We start from the raw sequence: 14,118 nt of genomic DNA on the forward strand, positions 1-14,118 counted from the left end.
TTAGTTGTACGAGAATATGCGACCTGCAGAAAACTGACATATTCTTTGAGATTCTGTTCACAATTGGTGGCCTAGCACTGCACGGTAACTGGGCAGGATTTTTGCTGGGCACTAATGTGAATACACTTTTTTTTTTCCAAGTACTCACCCCAGAATTCAGGCACAGTGTCCATGCCCAGGTACAAGGTCTCGACCTTTTACTTAGCCACTTAATGGCACTTGAGCTTGACTTGGGCACTTGAACGCAACACTATTTTGTGTCAGTGCCCAGACACCAGTAGTTGGGCGCCAAGTGTTTACACAGCCTTAGAAAGCGTGCATTAAAAGAGCACCATGTACCTACCCATTTCTGAATCTTTTTCGCCTCGTTAACTTTAGCCGCCTCTTCGTCGTTAAACTTGAATCCTGTAAAAAAGATTTTGTTATTGCCTATTGCACTCAGTTATACATAAACATGTCAAAGGCTTTGCAAAAGCATTGAAATAAATGAATGGTCTTTCACTGAGAATTACTTCGAGAAAGTCGTCTCCAAAAGGTTGAAAGCGATGTTTTGCTGTCACATGCAGCGAAAATGACATGAAAGTTTGTTATCGGCAAGTGACGCAAGAGTTCCGACATAAACCGGAAGATCTTCTAAAACTGGCTCAGTGTTGCTGCGATTATTTTCTTGGTATATTATTAAAAGAGCTCAGTCACGGTATTTTAAGTTGTATTGGCCACGTACAAAATTACCTTCAAATTGAAGGAAAACTGAAAATAGTAGTTTACTAAGTTAAAAAAACACCAAAGAAATGACGATAAATCAAAAAGGAACAAAGATGGTTAATGGTGGCGAAGATTAACACAGATTACAAACCGCAAACTGTGACGTAGGTCCTTTAAGTTGAGCATGAGCGGAACATGAACCATTGCACATCTTAATAGGTTCAAGACACATGCTAAATTTCTCATTGTTCCACTTTTTCCCCTGAACTCATTAAAAGCACAAACCTTTTCCGGTGAAGCCACTGTTTTTGACAACGTTCTTTCCTTCCTACGAGGGATTCAAGAAAAAAGTCAACAAAAAACGACTTTTACAAGTACAGGCTCAAAGCTTCTCAACCAATCAGAGAGTTGACAAACAATTCATTGTCACGTGACTACTTTGACTTCTCTGTCTACATTTCAAACCAAGCAATGACAACCAATCCAGAATTGTCAACATTTTCCAAGACCCTCCCTAAAATTCCATGACTTTCCAGGCCTGGAAATTGAAATTATTAATTCCATGACTTTCCAGGTTTCTCATGACCTGTACGAACCCTGTTTACACTGAAGCAAAGACGGCAATGGAATCTTACCGCTTTCCTCTCCTCTGTATAATCATGCCATAATTTCCGTAAGTCATCTGGAACTTCGGCCGTGGACGATTCCAATGCCTAGACATTGTACACAGAAAAAAAATATTGAACTGTCACATGTTGGAAAGAACAGAGAAATCTCCATGACAAGATATCCCTCTCTGCAATAGCACTCTTTTTCAAACTGCCCTATCGGCCAGGGTTCCAGATAAGTTTTCAAGGTATGGTGTCAATGAGGAATTCCAACGGGTCAATCTCGAATGCTCCCACCAAATCATCATAAATTTTCTATTAATTTGTCGGGTCATGTTGCTGACCTTGTCGGGTTTTTGACCTGAGACCCCTTGCTTATCTGGAACACTGTTGGCTAACAATTCCCCAGAAATCCAAAAAATCTCCAGTCGGAGAAAAAAAAAAAACAAGAAACACACACACACACACACAAAAACGAGAAACACAAGACAAAAATAAACTTGCAAAATTCTTACCTTAATGACATCACCTGCGTGCCTGTCATGAGAGTAAAAACAAGAACATAATCGGCGACAGACTTCAATTCAACTTAACAACTTTTCCTTATGTAAACAGACTGACTCTTTTCTCGAGCTCAGTTCTTCTCCCGCTCAAGAGACGCGTAAGATTCGACCCCAAATATTCCAAACCGATGACGTAGTACTACAGAGATCCGTGTAATTGGTTATTTGCGCGCGAACATTCAGAAACAAGAAACAACCAATCACCACACGACACGGATCTCTGTATCTCGTCAGTATCGAATTGTCGTCTCTCGAACAAGGGAAGAGTATGGTGCATTGTGTCTACTTTGATTAGTAACTTTTCAGCGATTTCGTAAAACAAGACAACATCTATAGCGCTGGCTTTACCTTCCCTGTTCTGAAGTGACAAAGGTGTATGAAGTTCCTTTCCTTCCCGCTCGACCAGTTCGCCTGGATAAAAACAACAAAACTATTTTTTCATCACACACGACAGATTTGCCCGCATGTTCGATCCAAACTCTGCGGGGAAAGTTAACAAAACGATGAATAGAAACATGAAAACTCAAATTCATACTTCCCAGTGAAGAACTATCTATCAAATTTGACTCCGTTGAGGGACCGTTCATTTTTTAAGGGATAGCGGGGGCTGGTGGGATTTGGGGGGGCCACGCGAAAAAAAATGGCTTCAAAGGGGGGCCGCCCAAAAAAATGAAGAAAAAGGGGGGTCAAGCGAAAAAAAAGCGATGAAAAAGTAGTATGAAGTTTTCATAAATTGATGAGAAATTCTCCTGCTTTTTTCACGAAATATAAACATCTTTAATATTCTGAAACAGTTTCAAAGTAAGAAGAAAAATTCTTAGCAACGTTTATATCAATAAAACCAACTACAAATAACAGCGCTTCAACAGCAACAGGTTTTTGATTGGTGAAATGTTGTTCTAGCGACTATTTGAACTGCTGAGATCGTTTTCTTACTTTTAGTTACAAAACAAAATTACCACAAAAATTTCGTGCTATACGGTACTTTGTAATGCCTTAATATAGTTCTGAATAAAACTCTTAAAAACATTGCCCGTAGTACATTCAACGCAGTGGAGAAATCAGTGGAGTACAGTTCACTGAAATAAGGTGTCTCCTTCCTCTTCCTCCTCGACATTCTCCTCTTCCTCTTCGTCGTTCTCGTCCTCCTCTTCATCATCATCTTCCTCTTCACTCGTATCATCCGTGTGATAATCTTCAGGATGCAGGATGCAGTACACCCTGTTCCTAACTTCCAGCTCAAGATTGGTGAACATCCTGCTTCCTGCCGCATTGCGAAAATAGTTTGCTTGCAGTAGGTAAGCGATTAATTTTGCATCCCGTCTAAACAGCATTGTTGCCACAGCTTCAACGTTTATGCACGCTTCAGGGATTGTCAGGGAAGGGGGATAAAGAAGACAATTTGGAAGCTCTTTGTCAAGGGGATTTGCAACGCAGATGTGATACACGCGACGAATGTTGTTGTCTACCCGTTTGCGTTTTCTGTGCAATTAATACGTTAATAAAGTTATTGATTGATTGATTGATTGATTCTGTTCTTTGATTTCCGGCGGTTTTCTTTTAATTTTCTTTTCTTTGATACATAGTTTCCTTGAAGGCCCTTGAAGGTCCGTTCAAAGGTCTTCTTCTTTTCTTCGAGGGTTTCTATTTCCCGTGAAACCTTTAACGGCTTCGCCTCAACGCTAGCGATGTGCTTCACATTGAAATCGTGGTGGAATTTCTCGCCATGCTTTAGAGTAATGCCATTGACCTGGAACAGCGTGGAGTCATGATCTTTCAAATTTTTTAACAGACCATTCAGTTTCTCAAAGGCCTCTTTTTGTTTTGTTATAGCGTTGTACAATTTTCGTCCATTTAGATGAGATGTGTGCAAAACAGCTTTCTTCATAAATTTGTAAATATTCACTTGTCAAGTGAAATGTAACAGTTAATATGACATCAAGATACGTGTAGTGGCATTTGAACGTATTTATCTATAAAATACCAGATGTAACTTTTTTTCGAGATGGCCAGGTGGGGGGGGGGGGGGTCATCCCCCAAAGAATTCCTTTTGAGGAGGGGTCATGTGAAAAAATTGGCAAGCTGCGGGGGTCATTCAATTTCCCACTGACACTCCCCCAAATCCCACCAGCCCCCCCCCCCTATCCCTTAAAAAATGAACGGTCCCTGATTCTTTTGCAAGTAATTCTTTTCTACATCATGAATACTCAAGTATAAAAGCTAGTCTTTCTGTGGCGATTTTTCCGCTTCTCGTTCGAGTTTCTGTAAGGATAGTAACGCATGCTCAAAGTCTCTACAGCACTCACCCGCATCTATGTACATAGTCTTCATAGTGATTTGGACAGTCATAGTTCACCACTAGGATCAGCTGTTTCACATCCAGACCTCTCGCGGCAACTGAAGTTGCAATCTAAAGAATCGTGAAAAATTATGGTGTCAAAGTTGAAGAGGCTCCTCATCTAGACACTCCTGGGAGGTTCTCAGTTTCTAGTTTAATTTCAATGATGCCACAATTGTAGCTGAGAACCTAGAACAAGGCCACTTAGTCTCTTGAGAAGCAGGCTCTAATTATTGGTTATGATCTTACCATTAAGTTTGTCACTCCATTCTTGAAGTCGGCTATTGTGCTATCACGATCAAACTGGTCCATACCTGAAACAACACACAAAAGTGGAGCAGCAGGTTTACCAAAAATTCCAAACAAAGCATAGCTCTTACGTCTCTAACGAACTAGCCTGCGAGCAGGCTCTAGTCTTTGGGTTCTGCACACAAGCTCTGTCGATGACTTTTGGCTTTGGCACACGAGCGAATTTACGAACGACAGACACGTCTTTTGCACGTAACTTCCCCTCACCCCGCCCCAGCATTTTGCCAGGCTTCTGTCACAGTTCGCCAGTACCCATTTATACTACTCGATGGAGAGGAAGACACTGTGAGAATTAAGTGTCATGCCCAAGAACACAACACAATGACCTCAGCCAGGGTTGAAATCCGGACCGCTCGATCAGGAGTCCACCGCGCTGACCATTAGGCCACCGTTGTAAAAGAAAGGATACGAGCGCTTATATAGAACTTCTACAGCCCGTAACGTTAATTTTCTTCTCCAAGGGTGATATTGGGGTCATCACTGACGTGTGTCGGGTGACGATCAAACTGAAGACTGAGGCCCCATCAACAGTACGCGGGAGGAATTTAAAAATACAGCAATCATCGGTTATTTAGGATTTGTGCTTGAGAAAAACTCAGGCAGAGAAGTCACACGATTATTGTGACGCCATTGTTTTCAAAAATATCCGTTTTCAATATGTTTTCGGTCCACGCGAAAACGAAAAGCCGGCGTTTTCAAATTCCTCTGGTTTGAAGAGCGTTTTCGAAAAGTTCCTTTTTCGTGACGGATTAGTGTGGACGGTAGGCCTAACCGAACTGAGAAATAAAGCTCCGTTTTCAAATTTTTCCGGCGTAGTGTGCACGGGACCCGAGAAGAAAACTATGTAAGGGTGTGAATATCGAATCTTACCTCCATGGAGAGATAGACAAGGATAAGAGGTTTTCAGGAGATCTTTAAACAGCATGTCAGCTTTTTCTTGCTTTTCGACGAATACCAAAGCGCTACCTAAAAGAGAACAACAACAAAAAACAAATCAAGCTAAAACCTCATACAGATTTAAATGTAAGTAGTTCATTCAGTAATGTCAATAACTGAAAGAAACATTTTACGACAAGTATATTAAAATTTCTTGTACCTTCTTACAATTTGTATTTGAAACACCGCCCCAGCCGCCTACCCTAGGATAATCATGCTGAAACACACCGCGCTGTACCTGAATCAAGCTTAGCACTTGAAACACTTATTTCAGTCGTTTTCTTGAGTTCGGCAGGAACTTTTCTTTTAAGAATATCGGCGAGATTGGATTAAAATGTTTCACTACAGTTAATTCTTGAAGCAAAACCAATCTTGGTTACACTTTCTTTACCGTACAACTTTACAACAGATTCCGCAGCGTTTCCAGCTGAAAGCCCAATGTTTACCTTGTTCCTGGTAAATTCCAAGCAACTCAAGTAGCTTCAAGAACTTGTCATCTTCTTCAATAACAATCTAAGAAAGCAAAACAATGATGCACATAAAACAAAGGTAAGTGACTACGAAATATTTACAAACCCAGCCTTCTTGCAGCTTCTTGGGAAAATCTGGTTCAGTGAATTTCACGGTACAAAGTTTTGAAATTTTCACCAAAGGTGCCACGATTGTTGCAATCTAGGCTCAGAGCAGTCAGTGTTATAAAAATAAAACTGAAACTACCGAGTGGTATGACCTTCTTCCACTTGGCTCCGTTTTCTCGTTGGAAAAAACGTTGCACTGGACGAAAATCTCTATGCAGTACAAATGGTAAGCGTTTATAATAAATTAACAAAACTGAAAACAAAACTTATCAGATTCCAATACATACCACATTTTGTTGTACATCTGAGCAAACAATACTTCGACCCCCAACTTGTATCTGGAACAACAGAATAAAACCCCAATGAAAAAACGCTCAATGCATAATAAAATAAACATTATCTCTGAATGAAGACAAACGGGGAAAAACATGTAACCGGTCACGTGCGCGGGAAAGCATTTAACCGGTACCAAGCGCGGGAAAACATGCGACCCTTGCCAAGCGCGGGAAAATATGCGACAAGCGCCCAGCACTGCCCAGCGCGGGAAATCTCAGTAAGTCACGATTAGTCACGATTGGTTCCCACTTTCACAAAAACCGAACTTCAGTACTTGGTTTAAACAGCGTATTTTTTAATTATGTTCATGAACTCGTGAGATGAAAACACCTCACCTCAATTGGTTTAGTGAGGATCTTTCTGGCCAGGGCTTCCATCTGACGCGGGAAAGTAGCTGAGAACATGACTGTCTGCTTGTCCGGTCTGATGCAGTCGATAATTCTCATCACCTAAATAGAGAACAAAAGGGTGTCATAATGTCAATGAACTGTGACAATCACCTGTACAAACTGTGAGGAAAAGATATTGGCCTCTCGGCTTTAAAGCAAATACAAGGTGGCTCTCAATAATACTTCAACCTTCCACACATTTACTCAGAACCTTCCAAACACCGTCTGATCGTTATTTCGAAGGCCAAGATTTTTCACTTCAAATCTTGAGACACGTTGATGAAAAAGAGGAAAGTCTTGTACGCACTTCAGTTAAAAACAACGTTTCACTTTCTCAGTGCTGCTTATAACGGTATTGATTGTACAAGATTCCACTCAAGTTCATTCTAAGCTTTATCAGTGTGCCAAAGACAGTGTATCCATAGCAACTGAGAGCCTCCTCATTTGGTTATTTCATTTGAAAAGCACCCCCCCCCCCCCCGTCCCCAAACAGGGAAAGCAATCGCCCTTGGTAAAAAGACGGCATTAAAAGTTGTGGCGATAAACATTGTAGCAGCTTGCAACTGAGTTAAACTAAGTTCTTACCTTCCACTGTTCTTCATACACAAGACTACGCTGACCTCAAGGCCAATGGAAATAACTTTCTATTCTTATGAAGCAGAAAAAAACACACAAGACCGCCTAGATGCAAACGAAAAGCTCCTAGTCATAAATATTAAGCAATGCATCTTGATAAAAATCTCACATTTAGGTGATAGAAGTTGTTTACCATTTACAGAAAAATACGGAAATTTAGGTTGGGATGTAATTGGTTTTCCCAAACGGAAAATTTCCAAAATAAACGGAATGTCTTGAAAGGTAGTCCAAAATTCTCAACCGGAAAATCCAAACGGAAAACGTGCGTACCATTTGCTTTTATCCCCTATACGCGGCTGCTTTTGCCGAAACTGTGAACCACCCGGTTTCCTCGTGTAAAGGGTCTGTAAATGGTAAACAACCTATAAGAATTTGGCAGTGAAGATGTTAAACTTGCCTGAGGTTCAAACCCCATATCAAACATCCTGTCCGCTTCATCCAGGACTAAATATGTACAACGGCGACAATTTGTCACCCGACCTGAAACATGTTTGAACAACGAGATATGTAAGAAGAAAACTATTTTTTAATCAGTTCATTGAAAAAATAACTACATACAACAAATAAAATACCCCGTAAGACATAATAAAATTTAATTCACAAGAAGTGGGATTTTAATACGAAATGGTTCATGTGTTTGCAAAATCTGACGGAAAGTTTAGGAGAATTCACTTGAGCCGCAGGTTAGGGTTTACCTATATACTTTTGAATTCTCCCAAACTTCTTAACTGGTTCCATCAGGCTATGCAACTGTGTGGTTACAAAGCATCACAACAAATCAAAGCGTGCGTTGTATGATGAACACTTCACAAAATGTAACACAACAAAACATTAACTGCTTAAGAATAACATGAGCTAACAGTAACATCTTTTACCATTATTGGCTGTCAGCATGTCGATCATTCTACCAGGAGTGCAAACAATAATTTCTGCTCCACGCTTTAGTTCTGCAATCTGAATGGAAAATGTAAGAAAAAAAAAGAGTTGAAACGGGAAAAACAGAACTACATGTAGTACTCAGGACCTTGGGCGCTTTTCATTCAACCAACAATTCCGAAATTTTCGAAACGGTGGCAAATGGTACAGAAATATTTCCTGGAAAAGTTTCCAGAAAAATACGGAAATTGTTGAATTTCAGAAGAGTGAACCATTCAACCGAAAATTCTGGAAAATCGTTCATTTTTGCAATTGGAATTAACAGAATACGGAATGTAGTTTACGCCAAAAACTAACAGGATATTGGATACTCAGACCCGCCCACCACTAATGGGGCCTTAGAAACATTGAGAAACATTTTCTGATGCAAGATCACCACTCACCTGCTCACTGATTCCTGTGCCACCATAAACACAGACAACTCGCAGATTAAGCGGCTTGCAAAACTTCTTACATTCGCGGTAGATTTGAAGAGCAAGCTCTCTTGTTGGTGTCATTATAATGCCTGCAAGTTCAATGAACAGGTAGCAAAAGTCAAAGGGGCTAAGTTGCGGTAATTTAGGTACTTCTGTTTAGTTTTGATAGTAATGAGCTCTAAATTTCAAACTGGCAGAGTAACAGGCCCGTTGGGGTAAAATCAGATTTCTGAGCATTACAAAATCATACATCCATGCAAGTTGAGATCAACTTGAAATATGTTCGCCCAACGTTTATCACGTTTGCCCAAATGCAATCGGTTTTTAACTTCGTATCTTCCCCACATTTGCCCATTCCCTGCCTCTTTTGGCTTCTCTGGCTTTCTGTTGATATTTTCTTCAGTTTTTAAGCCGTTATTGTGCTGAAATTTTATGACCAGTTCATCTTCTCTGAAACTGTTTAAAATCGCATGGCCTAGCCTCCTCAATTACTGCAATATGTAAGATAAATCCCTTAATTCCTCCACGATCTTTCTTCTTAAAATTAATTAGAGGCTTCCAAGCCCCTATAAAAGGCATGCAGTCATCAGTGGCGGATCTAGGGGAGGGGTCCGGGAACATCCCCCCCCCCCCCTTATTTTGAGTGAAAAAAGAAGAAATGACTGAAGAAAGCCGGCTGGGCTAGTAAAACAACCAAAACAACTACCCTTAGCTCAAAGTCTGGATCTGCCACTGGTCATGTTCTAGCCGTTACGTGGCTCACCTCTTTCAATATGTGTTTCACCCAGAATATTAAGAACAATATGAAAGAACGCAGTAAACTATGAAATATTGTCCTGATGTACCCCCAAACTCTCAAAACTAACATTGAAAAAATGTACAGCAATCAGTAAGGAGAATTAAGATTTTGAGCTCAAGACTGAAATGATTTTGTTACCTATTGGTCCATCCTCCCTGTCAAGATCAGGCTGATCCAGAACATGGCGGTACATGGGAAGAAGAAATGCTAATGTCTTGCCGCTGCCTGTCTTGGCAATTCCTGCAAAAGGTGACACATTTGAATGCTTCAAGATGTGGACAAAATGAGACTGTTGTTTCCAGAATTATTAAACCTGTAAATTGAGGGTCCATCAGGCTTGTTCAATCCGGCATCTCACCACTGATTTTGGCTCAATCCAGCCCCAGTCAGAATGTTTACAGTGTATCTCGATCCCCCTTGGTTAGAGTCACAGTTCTCAGCGTAACGTCTGTAACCTGCAATTTTCTGTTTTTCATCCTGCATCCCACCGTCAATTTTAAACCTATGCTGCATCCCGCCTGTCAAAATGAACAATCTTGTTCCTCCTGAAGTATTTTTATTCCGCATCCCACTGTTAAAATTTCTGTCATCCCACATTTTCACTCTTTTCCTACATCCAGCCAAACCTATGTTGGACCCTCTAAATTCCCAAAAAATTACCATCTTGTAGCTTTTTGTTAAAAAAGCTTTCCTGATTTCCTTATATTCAGAAGGGAAGGGAGCTTGTTATTGGAATCTTATGGCAATAATTTTCATTCTTGGAACAGGTTTTGTACAAATGTTTGGACACAAAATTCCAGAACTTTTCAGCCATACTTTTTTTAAAACCAGTTTGATCTTTTCCACAGAATAAAAAAATCCCAAAAAATAATTCGTGTTGAAAAACACGTTTATTATCGAGATTAAAATCTTACCTATCATATCTCTGCCACTCATGATGGTTGGTATCGCCTGGGCTTGAATCGGTGTGGGTTTCTCATAACCATTCCTGTAAATAAGAGAAATTAGAGCATGTGCTATGCTGTGAGTACTTCACTCCCTAAACTGAAAAGACCAACCAACAATTTGCATTAAGATGGTTGTCAATTACAGTTCCTTTGTGGAGATACAGAGGCCTAACGGTCAGAGTGTTTGACTCTAGATTGAGCAGTCTGGGTTCAAGCCCTGGCCGGGGACATTGTGTTGTGTTCTTTGGCAAGACACTTTACACTCACAGTGCCTCTCTCCACCCAGGTGTATAAATGGGCACCGGCGAATTTAATGCTGGGGGATAACCTGTGATGGACTAGCATCCCATCCAGGGGGGAGTAGAAATATTCCTAGTCACTTCATGTCACAGAAACTGGGATAAGTTCCTATAAAAAGAAAAGATAAAATCTGGCACAGACAGAAAAGTGGGCCACACAAGTGATCATTAACCTGCTTCTGTGACAAGAAGTGATTGAAGTATTGTCTCTCCCTCTGAATGGAATGCCAGTCCATTACATGTTACATTATCATTATTTTTGTTAACGTACAGGGGTGATGACCCTTGTTTGAAAATGTGAGACTGAGGCATAAACAAGAGAGGCAGAAAGAAACTTGCAAAAACAAGACATTGTGACTCATCATTCCCAGAAATTCAAGACCAGATCAAAAGTTTCTGAAACCCACAATTTTCTACCTACCTTTCACCCTAAATTAGTGTTAACGTAAGCTTAAAGATTATTATTTCTTTTGGTAAACAGAGAAAGGAGAACACATGAAGAAACACAGTGAAAACAACAGTTTAAGTAACACAAACTCACTTTTTGAGAACATCTAGAATTTTTAAGCTGACTCCTGTCTGGGCCCATGTTTTGACAGGTTTTGGACAATCTTTCCCACGAACTCGAATGTTCTCCAGTTTTCCTCGCAATTCTTCAACCTCTGGAAACAAGAAAGGCACTTTCTGTGAAGACTGTGTTCACAAATCTTAATGGAACAACATATAAAATTTATAACATCTTACTGGGTTTATAAAGTACCTTCTGGGGTCATTCTGGCCAGTTCTGGGACTTCAACATAGAAATCCTTTCTAAATGTAGAATAGTACACTTTCTCATGGTCAACTGCTTGAAGATCCTAATAAAATAAAACAGTAATAAAAGAACAATAAAACAATGGATACGAAATCCAGCAGAACTGTTTTTTTGCTAGTCCTAGCCATTACATTCTTCGAACTCTTTCAATAAGATGTTCATCACACTCTTTAGTAACTTATTGGTTTGAGAATTATTACTTAAAACAGCAACACTAAATTTCCACCTTCTTCTTCTTGGTTTTAAAGTGTGCATAAGTTGACTCGATTGTCTCCTCTTCCACATCTTCCTCTGACGAATACTAACAGAAAAAGAAAAAATACACTTGTCAAATTTCTCTGCACTTGGTTTCTGGGGAACAATACTTTTGTAGCAAGGTGATGCATGGGTTGAAAGTAGTATAACTTACACAATATTGAGTACTGCTGAAAGGAAGCATAACTGGGTGATATTAGCCTCTAATGTTGACCCTTTTGCAACTTTGCAAGGCATTTACAAGAAATATATTTAATTGAAATGCCAGTAATTTCTGGCCTATAACTGTTGTAAGTTTTAGACTCAGGTTTTGGACCTCTTACATGTCAGAAATGTCTAAGCAAAAGGGTTTACTGAAAGTAATCTGCCCCTTTTTTTGTCCTGAACTATTCACAATTCACTCTTTTTGACCTGCATGTCCAGTTATTAACTGAGAACACTTTTCTGTCATTAGTATGGGGAAAATGGTCAATTCAACAGCCATAAACAATCAATTTTTGATTATGCAAAAATACATCTAATCATTATAAATGTTAGTCTCTTATGGTGCTGACCTCCATTGCATCTTGATCATTTTCCATCAATTCACCTTTGGTTGGATCCTGAAAAAAATATAAGAAGACTCAATGCACTAACCCAAAGGTTCCTAACCATGAAATCCTGGGTGCCCAGCACTTGAGCTTGTATGATTTCAAGAGAAGTAAGTTTTTCCAGTCACCCAAAGGTAAAAAGTTAGTCACTGGTGACACCCACGTGCTTCTAGAGCACAGCCTTGTTCCTATTTTTAAAACTGTGTACCACAGAAACCTAAAGTGCGTGCATGGCCTTTCAACATGTGACCTACTGAGCAGTACTTTGATTATTACACTGAACAAAGTGGTCGATCTACGTTAAGCTTTCTGTTCACTGAATTAGACCCTGGTTTGTGACAATCCTCATGAAAGCTTAGTAATTTCAGATAGTAATCTTTATTCTGTTCTTCAAGGTGGAACTTCTTAATTTTAAATCTACAGATGAAACTACAGTTTGTATCTTACCCTCTTTTTGGTTTTGGTGACGACATGATGTATCACTGTTGCCTTCCCAGCTTTGCCGACTCTCTTCTTCTGATCCAGCGCATTTACTTTCTTCACCTGTTGAATGATATTAAAAGGTGACCAATCTTTTTTTTTTTTTTTCAATGAAAAAATGCTGATCAAACAAAAGCTTTAATGTACAGTTGAACCCCTTTATTTCAAACTCTCAGGAGAATCGAAAAATAGTTTGAAATAGCAGGAGTTTGAAATAGCTGATAGTAAATGACTGAAGGGTAAATCCAAGGAAAACGGTTCTGAGTTAGAAATAATAGGGAATTCAAACTAACCAAGATAGAATTGGCGGAGTCTAACATATTCATTTAGATATTTTACCTCTTTGTTCACATCAGCCATAAAAGCATCCAGTGGGTCAGTATCATCATCTTCCTGCTGCACAAAAGAACACCAAGCACCATTCATACTTAACTCGTTTTACAAATAAAATGTTCGACTTAGCTGTGACCATTGAGTTCAAGAACTGTAAAATTTAAATTTTCAATTGGCTATGGCTTAGAAGTTAGTGTGCTGGACCTCCAAATAAGCAAGTTGAGTGTTTCAGGCTGTCAGTATCAAATGTTACTCTCGACTTGTAATTCAATCTTATAGAAAAGGCTTTCCTTTAAAGTGGTCATGTAAGACTGTGGTCATCAGGTCTCAATGCAACTACTGCTCAATATTTCTCCTCAAGTCATCCATCTTAGACATGAAAATTTTGAAAGAGCAAGTTAATTATTCTTTATGTTACTGGTAACATATGTTTATCCAACAAAAGGAAAAAAAGACCATGGGGAAAAAAACCTAGGAGGATGCTAGTTTCAAACTCAGGTCCAAAACACAAAATGACAAAATGTCACTACAGGTAGCCTAAATAGCACTCAGGTTAGCTAAAATATCACAGACTTGACAGTGGTTAGCTCTTGATAACAAAAAAGAAATAAGTAAATTAAAATACAAATTTAAACACATACCGGCTCCTCTTTAACTTTTCCATTAGCAACACTTGTATTATCTTTTTTATCTGCAACAGAAGTTCAGAAATCAAACCAAGTAACACCCAGTCAGTGGCTTGCCCATTTTCGTCCCCAGAGGCCACGCTCCTTTTGGTCAGCACCGAGAAATGCAACCTCTGGCCGGACATCAACTTCTGGTGTTGGACCAGCCCCAGAGGTCGCGATTCT

General features: G+C 39.7%; 2 protein-coding genes across 7 annotated transcripts in view; both read right to left on the reverse strand.

Annotated features, from left to right (window-relative positions):
• LOC110039882 (putative ATP-dependent RNA helicase DDX46) overlaps positions 1-14,118 on the reverse strand; it is a 31,922-nt gene that overhangs the window by 4,584 nt on the left and 13,220 nt on the right. For 4 of the 6 annotated variants that reach the window (XM_089284202.1, XM_089284198.1, XM_089284199.1 and 1 more), the window contains 23 exons: positions 13,909-13,958; positions 13,274-13,330; positions 12,902-12,997; positions 12,419-12,466; positions 11,836-11,910; positions 11,556-11,652; positions 11,337-11,457; positions 10,464-10,537; positions 9,688-9,789; positions 8,718-8,839; positions 8,274-8,352; positions 7,796-7,878; positions 6,709-6,822; positions 6,325-6,375; positions 5,906-5,972; positions 5,394-5,489; positions 4,464-4,528; positions 4,183-4,286; positions 2,225-2,287; positions 1,829-1,850; positions 1,341-1,418; positions 991-1,033; positions 344-405 (listed from right to left, as the gene is read on the reverse strand). In XM_089284202.1, the coding sequence (XP_089140328.1) occupies positions 344-405; positions 991-1,033; positions 1,341-1,418; positions 1,829-1,850; positions 2,225-2,287; positions 4,183-4,286; positions 4,464-4,528; positions 5,394-5,489; positions 5,906-5,972; positions 6,325-6,375; positions 6,709-6,822; positions 7,796-7,878; positions 8,274-8,352; positions 8,718-8,839; positions 9,688-9,789; positions 10,464-10,537; positions 11,337-11,457; positions 11,556-11,652; positions 11,836-11,910; positions 12,419-12,466; positions 12,902-12,997; positions 13,274-13,330; positions 13,909-13,958 (1,769 nt within the window). The remainder of the gene's footprint in view (positions 1-343; positions 406-990; positions 1,034-1,340; positions 1,419-1,828; positions 1,851-2,224; positions 2,288-4,182; positions 4,287-4,463; positions 4,529-5,393; positions 5,490-5,905; positions 5,973-6,324; positions 6,376-6,708; positions 6,823-7,795; positions 7,879-8,273; positions 8,353-8,717; positions 8,840-9,687; positions 9,790-10,463; positions 10,538-11,336; positions 11,458-11,555; positions 11,653-11,835; positions 11,911-12,418; positions 12,467-12,901; positions 12,998-13,273; positions 13,331-13,908; positions 13,959-14,118) is intronic. The other 2 variants (XM_089284203.1, XM_089284201.1) reach the window with 1 other exon arrangement.
• On the reverse strand, positions 2,302-3,764 carry LOC149114719 (uncharacterized). The gene is made up of 2 exons (XM_089283878.1): positions 3,459-3,764; positions 2,302-3,363 (listed from the first exon to the last, which is right to left on the reverse strand). The coding sequence occupies exons 1-2, from the start codon at positions 3,762-3,764 to the stop codon at positions 2,953-2,955; spliced, it is 717 nt and encodes a 238-aa protein (XP_089140004.1). The 3' UTR covers positions 2,302-2,952.

Source organism: Orbicella faveolata, unplaced genomic scaffold (genome assembly GCF_042242905.1).
Source record: "Orbicella faveolata isolate gen_17 unplaced genomic scaffold, um_ofav_v1 contig_13, whole genome shotgun sequence".
NCBI lineage: Eukaryota > Metazoa > Cnidaria > Anthozoa > Scleractinia > Merulinidae > Orbicella > Orbicella faveolata.

Bases quoted from the DNA above. Each gene is read 5' to 3' on its own strand.
- LOC149114719 (XM_089283878.1), bottom strand. From the start codon at position 3,764: ATGAAGAAAGCTGTTTTGCACACATCTCATCTAAATGGACGAAAATTG. The intron at 3,364-3,458 runs GTATCAAAGAAA...ACGTATTAATTG, and splicing joins AGGGCCTTCAAGGAAACTAT to CACAGAAAACGCAAACGGGT.